Here is a 21,905-nt window from a genome sequence, read left to right as displayed (position 1 = left end):
GACCAAAACAAATCAAACTTTCAATGTATCGTTAGTTGTTTTATTTTACTTGACTAACTATAAACGAAAACTATCACTGAAATTGAATCAAGATAAACACAAGCAATTCAATGGTTTACGGTAGGCACAATATAAAAATAAATACCAAATTACGAATAAAACTCACTATTACAATCTTCCGGCCATTTCCACTATCGCAAAAACTTAATCGCAATCAAAATCACGATAATGCTATAACAAAAGAAAATTGCCGAGCATTAATTAATTTATATGCTAATATATTGTTTCCAGAATAAGGTATGGTCGGCTCCTAATAACCTGTTTCAATTAACTGAGCTTTCCGACGTACAATGAAATAAGCATATTTTAATATTAAATTCATTTTTGAGCCAGCTCTTTGTTATCTGTCTGTGTTTCTTACAAATCTGTTTTATTATTCGCTCGTTGTAAATTCTAAATTATTCATGTAACAGCGTAATTAATATCTTAATACAGGGTCTGTTAATAACATTCGCTTTATGCGTACCATTGTTAAATATTGAGGACTTATCACCGTTCCTGGAATGTTTATTATTGTATATGTTTAATTGTATTTATATAACATAAATTTTGGCCTATTTTTGGGGTAAGGAAGCGATAAAATAAAACAACTTAGAAATGATAGAACACCATCCATTCTCATTTTCGACAAAACAATTTAATCATAAAATTATCTCCTCTTTTCCTCATTCTGCAATATTTTTATTTACCACTTTTCACTGGATTTATTATTATGTTCGTTATAGCATAAGATAATGTTGTTAACAAATACTAGCTTTACCATATTGGTATTTAAATCCCCAAACATAATCCAGTGTAGGCCGTAATTGCTAACAATTATCAGACGTCAATAAAGCGATACGATATTCTCTTTGAAAAATAAAGGTACAAGTCCGAGACGGGCCGCAGACCGCAAACTGCAACCGCACACTGCAAGCGACAGCACTTGTTTCTATGAACATCTATGAAATTGATTCCAAGCGCGGCGACACTGCTGCCTGCAGACGCAACGCGCAGCGATTCATAGATGTTCATAGAAACAAGTGGTGTCGCTTGCAGTTTTCTGTTGCAGTTTGCGGTCTGCGGCCCGTCTCGGACTTGTACCTTTAACCTCGATAGCCGTGTTTGAAAACATCCGAAACGTTCATCATATTATGCAAATTTCGCGCCAATTAACTGACGTATCAGTACGTTGAGGGCTGCGCCGTTATTGATTGCGTTTTAAACGCAAGAACAAACGCGTCGATCACTAAACAGCACGCGATCAATCAGGCCTGTCGATGCCTGAGCGGTGGCAGAATAAACTAAAATTAATAGCCGGCTTTAAACTTTCAATCTGGATATTTATTTCGAAGAGGTCTCTGACGCACGGATTTGGGCGAGGCAGCGGCGATGAAATTTTAAACTTTTTTCATCATTTATTCAGTGTGTAACGTGTATCCAAAACGGTACAAAATACGAGTTGATGGAAGGTTATATTGAAATAGCTTCTATTTTAGGAAATGGTGAAGTTTTTAAAATGCTGTTTTTGTTATTACCTTTATAATTGCATGCAAACTGCATTGTTAAGAATTAATTAGTATTTATTAGCATACCTACAAATGAATTGTTCTTATAATGTCTTTAGCTATTTCGCACACCCCTATCAGTCCCTTCTAAGGCTTTTAAGGAGATAAGTGATAATGAGTGATTCCTATAAAACTTTTTTTATGTTTATTATTAATACAGGTATGACTAGTCAGACTATTACGTATCATACATACATCGATAGCCTAAACCTAAGCTAACTTAGCCTTAGCTTAGCTAAGGCTCTTAAAAATTAACAATATTTTATTTGGAATCAAAATCACTCTATCTGTCGTAATTCTACGTAGAACATTCCTAACGACAAAAAGCGCTTGTTTTAAAGCATTTTCGCGAGTATTACTTAACTGTAAACAATCCATACAACATATTATTATGTCGGCTTGTTGATATAGTTAATTGAAAAAATACAACTGACAGCTGTCGCTGAACGTAGGTACTTACCTTGACCCCGAAAAATAGGCACAAGCAGGAAAAAGTGTTTTCATGATTCTTTTATAAAATTAAATGCTTATTATATGTATACCAACGTAGGCACGTATTTCCCAAATATTGATACAAGACAATTACTTTTACGTCGATATTAAATTTTCTTAGAATTCCTAAAAGATTGTTGGGGCTTTGAAAATCTTATTAACTTAACGTTGAACTAATTTAAAATCATCGAAAAGCATTTTTTTCGAATGCTTACAACGGCATTAATGATAACACATTCCTGGAAACCAAAGATTTAACTGCGTAAAAACCTAAATTGAATTCATTTAGATCATCCATCAAAGTCCATAAGATGTAAGAATTATTTTTCTTGCCTCAGAAAGGACGCTCATCTCCAAACAGGGAATATTTTAATGTCTTTTTTAATGTAATTTCTTTGAAAGAAACGTACAAAAAAAACTTTGAATATGAGATAATTTGACAGTTTTTTGCCATGCGAAAATAAATTGTATGCTTCGGTAAGACAAAGCAAGTGTAGGTGTTTTTGATTTCTGAAACATAATGAAATAATGCTTACAACGTACCTTCATAACAGAATATTTTCAGAAGTATTGACCTTTTTTATTTTATTTACTTACGTTTATGTTACTTTTTAAATTAATTTTCGCTTTTATCTTTATTTACGTCAACAATTACAGATAAAATATCATACCACGTACGACACCAAGTACGACACACTAAAGCGTACCTACACTCGAGCGCTTAAATTGTTGATCAAACTAAATTTGTCCCATAACAAGAACAAGTATCACGACATAATACACAATATCCAGCTCATACTACATCCGAGGATTTCTTTCAATTCACCTTGTTATCAATAAAACGATCCAATTTTCCTTGAATCGTTTCGACGCTGACAATATCGGAAACTGACACATCACTACGTGACCGAACCTTTGACAACTGTATTATTATTTTATACGTGTATTCTGATATCTATGACAACCAAGAAGCTTATATCTAATACACTGGAGATTTCGGTATGAACATTGACGTGTAACAAGAAAATATTGCCCAGTTCATGTTTTTTATCACTTTCACACCTAACTTGGTATTGCCACTGTTAATACGAAGTTTTCCCAAGGCTACTATGTATGCTGTAATATTCTGTGCAAAAGGTTAGTTTTTGTACATGAGTTTGTTGATAAATTGCCAACAACGTCATTCAGAAGCATTGTTGGATGAGACAATTATTATTTATGCTAAATAAACTAAGTATCTGAACCAATTATTAAAAAGCGATACTCCCTGATTATGGGTAGTCACCATAATAAAATTGTAGCAACTCTCACTTTGTCAATATGGCATGTGTGTCAAAAAAATTGCGTCGCTTCGAATATTTAAGTTAATATTGTTGCTTATTTAATGAATATTTTCCGAATATAAAGAATGCATTGTATTGTGCAAAATTGCAGAAGTGTTTGGACACCAAATTCTGGCATAGAATTTCACAGGCAAGTGTATATTTACGTTATTTACAATATTCCTCAATACTCCTGCATTTACCTGTTTAGAATCATTTCAATGGCAAAAATTGTCTAATTTAGCATCATTTTAGTAAGCAGTCATGTTAAATTTGTTATTTCCCTAATACTTTATCATTGTTCAACAAGTTTTCAATAAACAGATTTAACAAGTAAGGTAACCATGATGACGAGTTTTTATGGATAGCGAAGAGAATATATTGTAATAACAATATTATGATGAAAATTTAGAACACCATTTTAAAGATTGTTACTAGTAATGAAACAACACATGACATCGGTATTGCACTCACATGTAGTTATAAGATTGTTCGTTTTTACATTGAAATTTATACTTTTTTAACTTACCTCATATTTTTTTGTTTTACGTATTTCAGCTTTCCAAAAAGTAAAATAAAAAGAAATATATGTGCCCATCAAGGTTACTGAGGATTACGACCCAGAAAAAAATACCTTTTGAAAAATAAACTTTGTAAAGTTAGCTGAAATTTGTGCAAGGCTGCTATAAACAGTTTTTCTTTGATGATTCTGGCTTGAAATTGACCCGTCGAAGCAACGCGTTTAAAAAGAAGATCTGAGTAGCTAACAATTTGGTAAACAGCATCTGATGCAAAACACAACTTTCCTCTATTTACAAAGGATGTTAATGCTATATATCGGTTCATATCCAAGCTTTGTAGCCAAAAGTTATTTATAACTATCATTCTATACCAATTAAAATTGTATGTACCTACCTATAAAGTAGTTATGACCATAATATTATAATATAAATACTGTTAAAAATATATGTCGTTATTATTTATAGACCATGATTTTTAGTTTTTTCTATTTTGAAAAATCCTGAATTTACAAACCAGCGTGGTCACTCGACAGAAAGAGACAAATAACATGACTGACGTCATTGAATGTCATAGTTTCTTGTTTCAAGTTAATGGTCATAGTGCAATCTCCAGTGTATTAGAGGATATAAGCTTCTTGATGACAACCTTCCCTATAGCTAAAACTGGCTACAACATATCCGACTTTCAGACGAAATGATAATTTAGCGTGAAAAAGACAGAAAACTCATTTTGTTGATATCGCACACGTGTCGTTTTGTATGGTCTCAATAACATTAGGTATATGACAGGAACAAATTAATTATTAGGCATACTTAATATGAGAGGATCAAATAACTTGATTTACCTCTATCCATACTAATATTATAAATACGAAGAAGAGATATTTTGATACCCGAGAAAGGACATAGGCTACTTTTTACCCCGGGACATAGGATAGGTTTTATCCCGGAAATCCCCCGGGAACGGGAACTATGCGGGTTTTTCTTTGACTGCGCGGGCGAAGCCGAGGGTGGAGAGCTAGTTGGTATACTATAAAGCTCTGCATTGAATGTAAGAATATTATAAACAGTTGTAAAACAAATGATTTAACCGTACATTGAGAACAAAGCATATGGAATACTATTGGAATGAAAAGCTTATTTCATTCGTACGCTATGTAAATTTTGATTAAATTAACGTTTCCATATTTACATAAAATCTGTAATAATAAAATTAATTAACCGAACCTTCCAGACCCAAAGCCTAAATCGAATATTAAATATCGGTAATGTTTCATAATGTATTTATAATTTAAATTTGCAAAGGAGGTATTGATCCTCTTTTCAGAATTTAGAATAGACATGAACTTTCAGATTTCAGATAAGTTTTATTAAATACTGGCTGTGCTCCGCGGTTTAACCCGCAGTGCTTCGCTCCTGTTGATCTTAGCGATATGATATATAGCCTATAATAGCCTTGCTCGATAAATGGGCTATCTAAAACTGAAAGAATTTTTCAAATCGGCCCAGTAGTTCCCGAGATTAGCGCGTTCAAACAAACTTGTCAGCTTTATAATATTACTAGCTGTTGCCCGCGACTTCGTCCGCGATTAGGTCGTTTTTCGTCATTCGTTGTTTAAAAAAAATACGTGACACTTTATTTTAAAATTTTCTTAATTATTGTCTCTTATAAAATTTAACTACATTAAAATTGAACACTCTGATAATAAAATCTTAAAATCTGAAGAAAACATGAATGTGGTTTAAATTCTACATTACTTAGTATCAAATAATAATCTAAATTAAATGTAGATTAACAGTTTGAGCACACCATTATAGAATATGTACCTAAGTATTAAATTACGTTAGTTTACATAGTAACTTTACTAAAAACACGATGACTATCTTTCGCGCTCGATACCACAAACTAAGCATGTTTGTGGTAGGTACGTGGCTCGCGTCACTTGACCCCCATCTGGATCCATGATGATGATTCCATCCTGAAGATGATTCTGAAGATGATTCAGAAGATGATTCTGAAGATGATCCAGGATGATTCCATCCTGAAGATGATTTCTTTTGCCTGGAAGAAATCACCGTCGCCTAACAAATATAATGTGTTTTCTTATAAAACCGTTACATAATTTATTTTATCTACTTAAATAATGAAAATGATATATTTATAAAATATAAAACATATTATTTAAAATGATTAAAAATAAATAAATGAAGCAACTACGATTCAAAGAAAACATCTTTTTCAGTGTGAAAATGCTCTAAGCAATCCGGGATGATGAACTGTATATCATGTACCTACTCTGATCCCAGTACGGTCGGTACGTCGATAGCCATAACGATAAATATTATAATCAGATAACCGCAAAGTCAAAATAAAAACATTACTTGTAAAGTTGTGAGTGCAAAATTTACGTTTCATTTGGCAATAACATTTTTTTCGGTACTACAACGTAGTAGTTTGATATGTGGTTGGCTGCCCCTCCTCTCCTTCCTGAAAAATATCCTCCAAAATTTCCCGAGATACTTCCAATGATTGAACCATTGGACGTTGGACATTAACTTCAGTCAAAAATTGACGAAGCGGATGATTACTAATTTCCACTTAATCCTCGCTGCTACTGTCTTTATCATCAAATCATCAATTTTCAAGTGGTGTAGTAAAAATATCAGCAGAAATCGTCTTCCAAAGGCGATATAATTTTATTAGCATTGAATAAAAAAATCAAAAGTTAACTGTAAATCTATAAAAAAAGCTACTTACAAATAAAATTTTATCAAAAACTTCTGTTCCCAATGCACCTCAAAATAATAAAAGAATCATTCATTTCATTTCATTTCAATAAATACCTGTAAGTAACAACTTACCTTTTGTGGGAACGCATGATGGTGAAAATTCACAAAACACGAAGATTGCATTTGATATTTTTGGTTTTATGGCATTCAATTGCTTTATAAATATCACTACATAGTATAAAAAAAGTCGCTTTCTGTGTCCCTATGTCCCTATGTCCCTTTGTATGCTTAAATCTTTAAAACTTCGCAACAGATTTTGATGCGGTTTTTTTAATAGATAGACTGATTCAAGAGGAAGGTTTTAGTACATAATTTATTAGGTTTTAGACAAAGCGGACGAAGCCGCGGGCGGTAAGCTAGTAAATTTATAAAACACGAAGATTTTAAAAATTGTAACTAATGAACACAACAATATATTATTATACTCTTTGGAACACAATCATTAGATTAACTGTAGATAATGGTGTCTATTTTTACTTAAAATAATAAACATCTAAGTAGGTACACTCACTTTAAAAAAAAAATGTAGTTTATTATTTACACGAAATATATCTTATAGGGAACGGAAGATATGGGTTAAAGAGTTAAATAAATAAATAACATAATTATATTTAAATTATTAATTTTTAACATTGTGTTCAGTAGTGTTAACATGTAAATTGATTTGATTTTTACGAAATCTCATAGATGGCGCTGTTACAAAATTAACATTATACAACTTACATTCTTTAAGCTATGTTTCTCTTCCCAAGTTACTTAAATGGCATAATTTTTATAGTGTCAATCTAGATATTGTCAAACAACATTTATATATGCGTCATTTGATTATTAATTTCCAATAGTTAACGTGTAAATTAGCATTTAATAGATGGCGCTGTTTCTAATTTGTCTTTATACTACTAAATTCATTAAACTGTTTCTCTGCCCAAATTACGTAAATGACATAGTTTTTATTTTGTAAAGCTAGATAATAGCATGGCTTACTCGAAACCAACATTTAAACATGAGTCTTTAGATTGTACGCTGTCGTAATACACGGAATACGTAAGAAAAATAAAGGTTCACAGCTCCTCCCCCGTAGATGATAGCTTGATAATATGTAGCCTATAGCCTCACCCGACCTGTTAGTAATATTCATGCAAAATTTGAAGTCAATCTATGCAGTACTTTTCGAGATTAGCTCGGACAAACATACAGACAAACAGACAAACAGACAAACAGACAAAAATTCTAAAAACTATGTTTTTGGCTTCTATATCGATTATAGATCACGGCCCAGGTATTCTTTTAAAAAAATATTCAATGTACAGTTTTGACTTTCCTACGATTTTATTATATGTATAGATTAAGTAATTAAGTATAGATTGTGTTATATACGTCTTAGATAAATATGTAAAGTTACGTATATACATATAATAAACGGTTATCAATTGTACTCTGCTTGGTTTGGCTATAACATACTTTTCAATTATCTGTTACCATCAAAAGCCATCCAGAAACAAATGTAACTTTTGCTTTATCCCTCAACCTCAACGAATTACACAACAACTTCAGTCTCTAACTTTTTTGTGTTATTTTTGTATTTAACATCTCTGTAACAATATTATTTACGGTATTCCGAGAAATCATACCACGAAAAGCAAATTCTCACAAAGTTTTTATTTATTAGTGTGTATACAATTCCGTTTCAAATTAAATAATCTTTTCAGTGCTTGATAGCAACCAAAATCTACAATAAAATTGATTTTCCATATAAGAATGCACATTTACTTTTTCGTAGAAGTAATTTCTGAAACCAGATAATTGGATGTAACGTTACCAATGATTTGCTGAATATATTATTTATACACAAACAAATTTAACAGTAAGACGTAGTGTATTCATCAGCGTTGAATTATGTTCTAAGTACATTTGTAAACATCATCAGCAATTTCTATTAAAACAAAGATTACAAGCGTTATATCGCAAAGGGGTTTAGCGCAGAGCCTATTAATTATAGAGACGCGTTCTACGCGGAAACCGACATTAATCTGTTTAACAAATAAGTAGCTGGGACCGTCTGCCGCACGTTTCTATACGCACCCTACAATAATAATAATCCCCGTAATAACTAGCGACTTAAACAAATGTATAGTGGCAATCGTTCATCATGACGGCTTTATCCTGTATAAATATGTCACGGGTCGCGCAATAGAATACGTAACTGTTCGCTAAAATAAAACTCTATCAAGTTGAAAATTGCTCGCAATTTATGGCCAGGCTAAAAGGTCGTGTCATTTTTCACACGCTACTGTAAATGACCGTTTAGATAAACCATCATATTTTAAACCCTCGCCTATCTTAACGGTATTCGCTAGATAAAGCTCAACCATGTTACAAATAAATTATTTCATAAAATTTTATTGCACGATTTGATCTGGACGTTATAATTTATTATATGGAAGATATGTGGTCAATATGCGTTTATAATTTACTTGGCTTTGTTATAAAAAATGGAACTTAAAAGCTTTGCTTTACAATTCTAACAATTCTAGTTTCCAAAAATACGTCCTTATACACTAATCTCAAACTAAAACTTCAACTAAACATCAATAGGAATATGTAAATCGTCATAATATTACGTAATATTATAAGGAGTAATTTCGGATTTTACATTGTTCCAAAATACATGTTCTTAAAGCACATCCTACTAGACCGTAAAACTTAATTACGAATTAAAATTATCATCAAGAAAATTTTACAGGTACATTAATATTAATTCCATGTAGATTATATCCGCTTTCCGAGTACGCCATAAATATAATATAACATTTTACGTCGCAGCTGAAGCTCGTTAAACTCAGAATGTCGCAAACGTTTTAGCCGCAACCAAAACATTTTAGTATCAAATATTACGTGAATTTTAGTAATATACATTAGAATAGTGGACCGCAGAACCACATACGTCGCAGCTTTTTAGTGGATGAGGCAGAGCTAAATCCTGCCGCCACACAAATGGCCTAGTTCGCCAGCCCACAAGACTATTATAAATTACCTGTGCTGTACGGCGGTTCATCATCGGGAATATACCACATGCTTTATTATATTTTGAGTATGTAGTGTCAAAATACATCTAACCTATTTAAATAAAATAAGTCTTTTAAATATTAGGTACAGTACGCGTCACGTAAAAAGAACACTGGATGAAAGTGATGGTTTGTGTTTGCGCATGGATCGAGTTTTGCACGTAAGCTATGTGCCGATTATTTTATTTTTGAACTAAGCTCGCGAATCGTGGCTTCGCAACTACCTATTTGTTATTCTTATACACCTCATAACACCAAATAGACCGATAAATCGCCAATGCGCAGCTTAACCGTCAGCGTTCTTTTCACTTGACGCGACCTGTACGTACTGTTACAAAAGTAATGGTATATTCAATCATTAACGTTATACATAATCAGGTGAAATACCGTTTTAATAACGTTATATTTGAAAAATAAAAATATTTTTTCCAAAATTATATGGCAATAACGAAATGAATTCAGTAAGGCTTCATTAAGGGCCGGAAATTATATCCCATTTATCTACCAATTTTGAATCATTTTCTTTATTAAATTAAAGTAGATTTCTTGTGTTGTTCAAACTCATGCTGTATTTCGACATTAAAGCGGTTATTTATTCGTTAAGTATATTCAAAGAAGCATTGATTAATAACAAATATCTGCAGTTTCAGTTAAGCTTCAAGAGAAATCTTTGCTTACCGACTTATTATTTTGATGTTTTTCTTGGTATTGAGAGTACATCACGAATTTATCTAGTTCGTAAAAAAGTCAAATGACTTTTCAAATATACCTCTACATCAGGTTTAATAGTGATAGTCAGAACTCCAGAAGTTCCAAAGAAAGATCTGAAAGTTTGGTCAGTGGTTTCCAACATTTAAAACAGAAACTTTTAACAAGATTTTGAAGCTGTGTTTAAAACTAATCTTAGAAATAACTTCAACTCGGAGCTATACGGGGTGCTTCTAACTTTGGAAGATAAATTGAACATGGTTTAGGTAACCAATACTATGTATACTGCGGTATTTAAAATGGTACTGTAAGAAAAGTACTATTAGTCTATGATTAATGTATAGCTGAAACTCTGATACATTTGAATAATTCACTTACCTACATTTCAATTTGTTCTAATACCAATATAAAAAATGTGACATTATGAGACAGGTCCTCAAAGCTCGAGCAGCCTCACAAAGCAATTGCAACGCGTAGCAGCTCGCTTTTTGAAGACCAGCCTAATTAGAAAATACTATTAAAGTTCAAATACTAATTGTTTATTATCTGATCAACTCAAATATGCGCAACTCAATCAAAATCTTTATTGCACAGCTTTCTAAAATTTACCATTAATGTGACCTTACAGGGTGTGTTCCATGTTTTCAATCCCTTTTACTTCGCATTTTGTACCAGATCACAAAAGCACGTTACAACACAGTATAGACTATACCGCTATCTTATCTTCAAACCACCATTCTTCCATTGAATTTGCACATTGCACGAATTCAGGCCAGTACCAAACATGAGATACATATCCTAGAACATTCCCGTGACAAATGGTACCACCCCAGCCTACCTGACATGGAATTTCATTTAAAGAAGCGTAACGCTACCTAATTTTGTCCCACCATGAATCAACTTTATGCGACACCGACATTTTTGTACGTTCAACTTATACCATAAAGGTGATTTATTTGTTCATACTTCGCGTATTACATGCAATTGAAATTCCTGAGCGCCGTTCATTTAGTCGTTTATTTGCATTATGGGATCCTTATGTAAATCTTATCTCAACGCTTTTCTCTTTAAACTTTTGTTTAATTAAAATTCAGCGTGAAAGTGTTTAATTGATACTTCTGTTTTGTGATTTGTTGCGTTGCATTTAGATTTTTAGAGGTCACAGAATATTCTGTCAAAATCGATTTCGGCTTTTTATTATTACGATCTAGTATATATTTAAATCTAGTTCCAATCGCTTAGTTTGAAGCGATACATTATCATTCAGCAAAATATATATTTCTAAATCATTTACTGATTTGGAGGATGATAATTATAATGATTACGACATAATGGCTGCGTTTCTTTCAAAGCCTGCATCAGTAATCAAAGTCATTAAGATTCTTTTATAACAAATCAACAACCTCCTAAATGAAATAAATTAAATAACCAATCCATTATTTACAGGAACAATCTCACAAATCCTACCGTCCTCTGACGGTGCTGACCTTCAGATGGAACTACGCGATCCACGGGTTGCAGCCGGCTGGCTACCACCTCGTCAACCTGCTGCTACATGCATTGGTGTCTCTACTATATTACAGGTAAATTATACGAATATTATAAAGCTTCTATACTAATATTATAAAGCTGAAGAAAAAAAAATGTTTATGTTTGAAAAATTCAATCCGGTTTATAATACTCTTATAGATGTACTAGATAAGTTTTAATTTAACTGTATAGATCAATGAGCTAGTTTTGTAATAAGTTATAAAGGTGGTAACCGAAAAACCAATGGAATCTCCCTTTGCAATATGTGCTACCATTTCGGCATTTTTATTATCTTACATATTTTTGTCGAACGTTCTTTTGTATCTTATAAAAGTTAGCAGAGCTTGAGTGAGAAACAAATATAATAATAATGTTTGTATGCTAATGCCAACTTTCGATCTAAAAACAATCAAGTTGTTTACACCATAGAAATAAACGTACACTCAAAAACCACCTGGCATTGTCAAGTAAAAACAAGACCAACATACACTAAAGGAGAAAGTCAGACATAATACATTAAAGGATATAAAAGAATGTCTCCCAGACAAAAGATGTCTAGTATGAAGAGCCTGGCATCTCTATGTGATATTATGTCTTTATCAGACGCTAGCGTATTATCAACGTCATATAAAACACTAGCTGCTCCGCGCGGTTTCACCCCCGTGGCCTATAACCTCCCTCGATAAATGGGCTATCTAACACAGAAAGTATTTTTCAAATCGGACCAGTAGTTCCCGAGATTAGCGCGTTCAAACAATCAAACTCTTCAGCTTTATAATATTAGTATAGATTTCATAGTACTGAAAGTATTCGTGTTATCATAAGATTGGATTTAAAATTAATCGCTATTTGTATTAATTACTCTCACTCGGCGTACTTACTTTGAAAGTTATCCAGCCAACATTTATAAGTAAACGTAGCGGACCCTTAAAACTGAAATTAATAACTATTTAATGGAAATTTCGTCAAGTTGTGCGATAGATGCCTCTCATATTTGCGTAAGTTGAAATTAATTAATATTAAAGTCCAATCACAGCTGGATCGTTAACCCGTAATTGTTAATGGAATCGGGAAACTTTTAATTGTTAGCAGTCAATAAACCACCCGTTTCGGGAAGGCTGGAGTCAACTCTTAAATAATTCAGCATTACATCCCTCACTACCTTGGCCGGGTTGCCTTCTGTGATTCCCGTATTACTTTTAACGACTTGCTCAAATAAACTTATAACAATTTGCCCTTCAATTGGCACGTAACATTTTATTATTTGTCTCTAAGAAACGCCGTAGCCATCTGAATAACTTTCGCAATTATAAAAATTAATTGGTTATTAACTCTAACTCAATAGAATTCATGGTTACAGATAAAAGAAAAATTCTTAATTGACTTTCTTGTGAAATTATAAAGTATAAAATACTCTTTAATGTTGCCTAGATAAAGAAACGAAAAATGTCTACAATGTAAATTGTGAAAAGAACAAAAGAATGGACATAAACTCAAAAGACTATTGAAAGTAGGAATTCTCCTTCAGCTCTTTGTGCCAAGAACCACGCATAAAGTATATTGTCCTTAATCAGCGCGATAAACATGGCCGCTGCATAATCGCCGCAATTAGCAATAAAAACCCGTAAATGAATAGATCGCTATCGTATTACAAAGTTCGAGGGATAATTACAGTACATTGGCGTGCATAGACGTACTTCTATTTGTTGCAAGCGCCAAAGTGGCCGAGTTAAGCCAGTTTTAATCAGACGACCGTCCGCCCGGATCCCCTTAGTTACTGCTAATTACGGATACTTGCTGTGTCCACCACGAATTTATCCGGAGTTTATGCTCAACATCCAATTTGCCAGCTTAATCCTTTTAGCTATTTTCGACCTATTACTTTTGATATCCGAATGGGTTGCCAACTTTAAGATAATGGCGCACGTGGAAAGCTAGATATTTCTCTTTAAGCGAACGCGCTCTCAACACTAACTAAAGGATGTGAAATGGTCTAAGTTTTGTTAATAAATAACAAAAACAAAATTTGACACGACATTACAAATTAAGGAAACTTAGTTTAGAAATTTGAAAAGTTATAAATAAACAAGTTGTTTTTGAGACAAACAAACATATATGAACACGTATCATTGATCAGACAATTTTACGAGCATCGAACCGAAATCCTTTTCTATAATAAACAAGGATACTAACCACTCTGCCGTCAGATCATTATAAACAAGTTGCCAATATGAATAATAACATATTCAATAGTCATTTAATGAAATCAATTCAATTGAGCTGTGATTTGTTTTAACCACACAATAATTGGAAATGTGTACAAATTAAAATATCTACCAATAAATTAAGTTAATGAAGATATATAAACATATATGGTAAAGTGAGGTTTTCAATTTAGTGGTATAATTATTGAAATATTGAAAAATGGAGATTGAAAACTTTTTTATCAAATTATTTGAACTAATTATGAATGCAGTCAGCTATAGAAGTCAACAAAGAAAATTATATTAGAATAAACTATTTTCATAATACTTAAGTCATTTTTACAAAGTGAATTATAACGTACAAAACTTTATTCTTGTGTCTTTGGTAGTGGCTTGTTTCAAATGTATTTATTTAGAAGGAAACGTAAACTAGAATAGCACTTCGAGTTAGATATGCACAATGCTCTGGTTACCGGTTAACCGCACCGTACTTTCAGTCCAATGGATTTTATACATTACTGGCTATACAAGAAAACAAGACAAGTGTATTTACTAGGTACCTATTATAGTAGAGCAGTAATGTATAAGTAACTAGCTTTCCGCCCGCGGCTTCGCTCGCGTTTTCAAAGAAAAACCCGTTCCCGTAGGATTTCCGAGATAAAACCTATCCTATGTCCTTTCTCGGGTATCAAAATATCTCTATACCAAATTTCATGCAAATTGGTTCAGTAGTTAAGGCGTGATTGAGTAACAGACAGACAGACAGACAGAGTTACTTTCGCATTTATAATATTAGTATGGATTGTAGTTATTTCCAAGAATTGGTGAAAGATAGGTAGGTATATTATTTTATGGTACATAATTCGATAAAATATAAAGTGATTCTGAAACCCGGGTATTTCATAAGCACTTGTAAAAGTTTACGTGAATAAAAGTTGAGTGAGAGTTTGTAGATTATTATTCGATTTAGAAAATTTATTTTCTTGAAGTATATTACGATAAATTTATTAGTTTGTTTTTGTAAAGATTTAGCCGAAGCATTTAGTTGCTGTTTTATCTACGGAAATAACGCGTCCTAAGGTTTCCTTTTTTGTTTTGCTACTTGTTTTAAATTCTTCCAGATTGTAACTAGCAGAAAAAAACTGAATTTAAAATTGAATTAAACTGTTTCTAAAAATAGCAAGGAAAGGAACGAATAATCAAATCCCGTTCATAGAGGTAGTTTAGTCTTAAATAAAAACATAACTACATGAAATTATGAATATGTATCTAAGCAATTAGAATAAAAAATATCCTCTGTCCCAACGATGTGTATACGCCACTTAAAACTTATAACATGTTTAGAGCACTCCAATCACATTAGAGTATCACTCGCAACTTTTAGCTTCATATTATTTGCAACCCGGCAACATTTTCACAACTTCAAAGTTATAATGGAATTACTTTTAAATTCATGACTGCCGTTTGCATGTGGAATCCCTCATCTACCTGATCCCTATTATGAATACAGGCCTCTGTACAATTCACGTTATTCCCTTATGGAATATTGCATTTCTATCACTTGCCAATTAGACCGGGAATAAGCTTCAAACGATAACATATTAAATTATATTAACCGATGGCAGATTACTTGCTTAAAAATCATGTTGTGTCCTTCATTAATTCTAGATTTGAGACGCCTAATTATCTTTATTCTTTTTTTTTTTTTAATTAGGAGCTTTTGAAAGCACACAATACTAAAATTTAGAATAATTTTCTTTTGTAAGCCATTGAATAATATTTGAAGTAAAAAAAAAATGAAGATCTTTTTCTATTCTACATCCATAAGTAATGAACATAACAATAGCGCAATTTAAAATCATAAAGAACTGTTCAAAGGATTCTTGATTTTCATTAAAATTATTCACAGAAAGAATAAAATGGAGGAGAGCAAGTTAGAAAAGTGAATTATACAAAAATTATCCTTAAAAAAGCTTTAAGAACCTCTTCCATCTTCGAGATTGCGCAAATAAGGAAATTTGTTACCCAAAACAAGAGAGTGAGGGATCATTCATAGCTTAATGAACCGAAAAAAATCAAAGGAACCGCGCAATGCAGTAACAGTTGCTGTGGATAGGGCTGTCAACTCGGAATAAAACAAATATTTATTCGTCTATGTGAAAATACTGTGTGAGTTTGGTTGATTGATTGAACGTGCTTATCTCAGGAACGATTCGAAAATCTGTTTCAGTATTAGATAGACCATATCGAGTAAAGCTTTAGGCTATATCATCACGCTAAGATAAATAACGGACTTAACGGTAACGGAGCAATGCGAAGAAAGCCGCGGGGAACAGCTAGTACTCGTATATTCGGGTATCGTGTGTATCTTACTTGAAAGGTTTCTTAGACTGGGATGAGAGCTTTGTAAACAGATTAAATGAAGACGAATGAATGTATGTTTTGTGAATTTCGAGTTATTATAATTGGTTTTGGATTTATGTGACGAATGTACGCTAGTTGTATTATTGCTTGTTGCTAATAACGAGATGGAGAGTAGTATGTAAAACTTTCAACCATTTCAGATATTATTCTTAATATAAAGACAGACAGAGATAAATTAAAAAGTTTATTAACATCTATATAATCACTTGAGGCTACACAGATATTTTTAAATCACAGACATAAACCTAATTTTTTGTGTACAGTCTACACAGGTAAAAAAGCATTTTCCTTTTTTACCAAATATTAAATTTTACCTAAATAAGGCTACCCTGACCCACTAAAAACTGGTATCATAATGTAATTTGATATTTACATGAGCGTAATAAAGTTTATTTTATCGTGGCGTATTTATTTGCGGTCCAAGAGAGTTTTAACCAAGTTGAATTAGTTTTTCATTGCTCAAAATACCGCCTCGGTCGCCATTACGCTCTTAATTATACCTACCCTTTGCCTTATTTCTAGACTATGTGTCAGTAATTAATTGTGTAACGCAGTAATATTATCTGTAAAAACGAAGCTTATTATTGTACGAAATCATTCAACGTTTGTATTAAATTAAAATTTGCATTATAAATCCGATATCAGCTTACATCGATTTTTTACCGCAATAACACAGAATATTTATCCTCTGATTATAGTTTTATTCGGCTTCGTGATTAATTTTTAATATTGCTTGCATATTTAAATAAATGAAATGATTATTATCAGACACAAGTTGTTTTTCCTTCTGAATAAAACTTCGAAACGATTTCACTACGCTTTCATCAAAGGACATTCGATATGTTGAATTTGATATTAATTTTGGTTTAATGGCATAATACTTAGTGCTATTTTAAAACTGTGAATTATGGGAAGATAAATTGTATTTCCATTGCGTTTAGTGTGCGGGCGAATCCGAGGGTTTCAGCTAGTTAATATATAATTAGAGTGACGAAGAGAGCGTATCGACGTGATTGATGGTTGTGGTCGAATGGACCGTCAACCGTGACATTGGAACACACAATATTATCACATATTATGGCCGCAATTTGTGGTACGACTTATTAAATATTCAATACATGCTGTATTCAAAAACGTTACATATTTGATTGGGACTGTTCGATTTCTGGAACTACACAAATGTGATACATGCAAGGAATTATTAAAACATCGAGATCGGATCTGGTTAGCAATGTTGGAATTCTATATTATTATAACTAAATATTATTCTAACTTATAAGTACATAATATTATACTAGGTTAAAGTATACAGGGTGTAATCGTTAAGTGTGCACAGGCGATTATTCCGTAACTATTACAGATATCAAAAAACTTTAAACTGATATCGAAAGTATTTAACCTAATGAGTAAAATGGCCATAATAAATTTTTAAAAATAAAACGAGAAATATCTAAAAAATTAACTTGAAACCCTCCCATACATTTAGTATGAGATACGAATATCCCATGTACATGGGTTGATCCAAAAGTAATGATAATCAATATTAAACAAGGTCATTACAGTTATAATAATTATGTAGTTCTCTAGAATATAGTCTTCTAACTAGAAAATATACTTCAATATTTTTTTTCCAAAACTAAAAAAAAAACTTTGACTTCATCCACAAAAACCCCTCCACGCGGCCATCACTTCGCTGTCGTCTTAAAATAATTTATTGCTGAGAAAGTGTTTCTTGTGCCGAGGAAAGAGATAAAAGCAAATAGGAGCTAGATCTAAAAAATAGGGTAGGTGTTCAAGCATTTGGAATGCCGATTTTTGAATGGCAGCCATCGCAACTGACGCTTTGTGATCTGGTACGTTGTCTTGGTGAAACAGCGTTCAGGTCCGCAGTTTGCCATGTCTCTTTTCCTTACTAACCTACCGCAATCTTTTAATTTGGTCTGTTTAGTAAGAGCCCAATAAAGTGGCTACCTTTTTAAAATATTCCACCATAATTATTCCTTCAGCGTCCCAAAAAACTACCGCTTTAATCTAACCTACTGATTTTCACTTTGAATTTCTTCATCTTCACTTTGGAAGCTCGCATCCAGGACATTGATTGTTTTTTTGGTTTCAGCATAAACATGGTGAACTCGGGTAACGTCCATGATCACAAAACATTATCCTGATATCATTAAAAATTTAGAAATTTACCCTCTACATGTCGAATCGTTGTTTCTTCTTTTCGTCGGGAAACATTCTGGCACGCACGGCTCACATTCAAATTAATGTAAATAATTGGAAACGTGGCCTGTTGATATGATTTTTTTGTAATTACTTAGTGAATACATGAGCAAGCAAAAAACATTTATTTTATATTTTTATGTGCACAGGAAATACCCAATTAACATTACTTTTGGATCAACCTAGTACATTTATTATGAAAGATTTTAGCTTTTTCTTTCTTTTTTTGGTTTTCTGCTTTAATTACTTCGCAAATTTGAAGGGAAGTTCATCTAGAAACTGTAAATAGAGCTCCTCATTGTATTGCACAATGAGGACATCACTTCGAAAATCTGCTATGAATACAAAATGTATGGGAAATAAAATGTATGGGAGCGTTTAATGTCACATTTTTGGATATTTCTCGTTTTATTTTAAAAAATTTATTATGGCCATTTTACTCATTAGGTTAAGTACTTTCGATATCAGTTTAAAGTTTTTTGGTATCTGCAATAGTTACGGAATAATCGCTTGTGCACACTTAACGATTACACCCTGTATATTATACTAGGTTTCCGCCCGCGGCTTCGCCCGCGCAGTCAAAGAAAAACCCGTATAGTTCCCGTTCCCGTGGCATTTCCGGGATTGCGTCATTTTCCCGGGATAAAAAGTAGGGGGGTCCTTTCTGGGGTATCAAAATATCTCTAAACCAAATTTCATGAAAATTGGTTCAGTAGTTTAGGCGTGATTGAGTAACAGACAGACAGACAGAGTTACTTTCGCATTTATAATATTAGTATGGATTTTAAATGTTCATCATCATCATCATCAGCCCATATACGTTCCCACTGCTGGGACACGGGCCTCCTATGAGGGTACAGGCCATAATCCACCACGCTGGCGAAGTGCGGGTTGGCGGATAACACATGTCGTCGAACTTTTTAATTCTTCGACATGTCGGTTTCCTCACGATGTTTTCCTTCACCGTTCGAGCAGTGGTGATGTTACAACATGCGCAGATAAATTGAAAAATCAATTTATTTCCTGCGCGCTCGCCTGGTCTCGAACCACGGACTTATCGATTCGAAGTCCGAGGTCTCACCACTGAGCCACCACTGCTCTTATAATATATTATTATATATTTTATTTATTATATTATATATTTTATTATATATTTTATTATTATTATTATTATATATTTTAAATGTTATAAGTGTATAATGAAAAGTATGTTTTAAATTTTAAATATTTACTCTTATGTGAAAGTTTACTGAACTGAAACCAGTTTGCTATTAATTTATTCTGTAATATAAAAAGAATAACTTTAAAGTGAATCCCTTTTAAGCTCATAAGCTACGAATTCATGTAACCAACGAGCCACGTTGCTATAAAATTCACAATTTAACATTACTTAACTTTCACATGAAAAGCTTTGTAATCCATCAATATTCAATATCTAATATCTAATATTCTAATATATAGGTATATTATAAAGGCGAAAGTTTGTAAGTATGGATGTATGGATGTTTGTTACTCTTTCACGTAAAAACTACTGAACCGATTACAATGAAATTTAGCACACTTAGAGAGGGTAACTTGGATTAACACATAGGATAGTTTTTATCCCGGAAATCGCACGGGAACGGGAACTATGCGGGTTTTCCTTTGAAAACGCGGGCGAAGCCGCGAGCGGAAATCTAGTACTAATATAATATGCAAAAGTATAATAAATGCAAAAGTTTGTACGTCAGTCTATCTCTATGTTGGGCTAAACCACAGCACCGTTTTAGATGAAATTTAAAATGAAAATTGTGGAAAAAATACTAAAATTTGCCTAAAAATAATGAATAAATAAAATAGTCCTTGGCTTTGTCCTTGAGTGAAACGGCAGGGCACAGCTATATACATATATAATTATTCATGATATAAATGCCTTTTGTTCTAAACAATACAAAAGAAAAGAAAATAAAATCTTCTAATTAATATATATCCATCGTATCTTAACCTTAAAATCAAGTGATAACGATATCCTATATTTTCTTTCATCTCAAGTGATGTACTTCTTACTCAAGTGCGTACTTGAATTCCTTTTATTTGACTGGCACAAAGCGAATACACTGCGTACCGTTTCTCCCCATTAATCACAATATCTGGTTGCCATGGCGACGGGAGAATACTAAGGTTCAAAGAGGAACATACCAAGCATACTTCGTTACACATGACAAATATAATACACCAATAAATATTGTGCATATCTCACGTACATACCAGAGTCTATATTGGGAATATTAATATGAATTCATAATAATATCGTCATTTGCCTTTTATATGGCAATGCAGATATAGTATGTTTATATAGAGTCCTGTGGGCTGTGATATACTACCTAAAGGTAATTATAACTACCTATTTTAAAAATATATATTCTGTCGTCTATAAATTCAAATCATTTCACGTACCTACTTATAATAAATACAAGTTAATCTATTTTAAGATTGAGTAAAAATTTTAGAAAAAAAAACAGAATAGCAGTAGGTAACATTTGTAAAATATTATTTATCAAAACGCTAGACAGGCAACTTCTGTCCCGCGTTATTCACGTGCAAAAATTTAACTTTAACCACTTTTAAGTTCTTACTCTACAGAATCCACCAACTTTCTAACGTAATTGTATCAAACAAGGCGCTCTGCGAACTTGCAATCGTTTTTGTTGACGTTATTTTAAAACTTGCTATTATTATTGCTAAAGTATCAAAACTGGTTGGAATTAAGAAGCGCTGTGTAGCGGTATTGCGGGGCTAGGTTTAAAAAAATTCTGTTAAAAAATTCCATGTGTGGTCTAATCTTTAAACTAACTGATTTTGGTAGTGTTATCATCATATCATTTCGAATGTTTTGTTAAGGGTTGATTTTTTATAGGATTAGCTGGCCACTGTAGTTTTGTCTTCTTTATTTTTATAAGATCTATAAAAATTAATTACGAATCCAAGGCCATTATTTTCAACTCAACTGAAACTGAATTTGACTATCGACATAAATAAA

The 21,905-nt window shown here is 32.5% G+C and overlaps 1 protein-coding gene across 1 annotated transcript in view; it reads left to right on the top strand.

The window, feature by feature from the left end:
• Nucleotides 1-21,905, top strand: part of LOC123691601 (protein O-mannosyl-transferase Tmtc3) — a 127,304-nt gene that overhangs the window by 82,231 nt on the left and 23,168 nt on the right. The window contains exon 2 of the mRNA XM_045636081.1: nucleotides 11,952-12,088. Coding sequence (XP_045492037.1) covers nucleotides 11,952-12,088 — 137 coding nt within the window. The remainder of the gene's footprint in view (nucleotides 1-11,951; nucleotides 12,089-21,905) is intronic.

Source organism: Colias croceus, chromosome 5 (genome assembly GCF_905220415.1).
Source record: "Colias croceus chromosome 5, ilColCroc2.1".
Classification (NCBI taxonomy): Eukaryota; Metazoa; Arthropoda; class Insecta; order Lepidoptera; family Pieridae; genus Colias; species Colias croceus.
The sequence above is the reverse complement of the archived record's forward strand: the minus strand, read 5'-3'. Positions and strand labels throughout refer to the sequence as shown.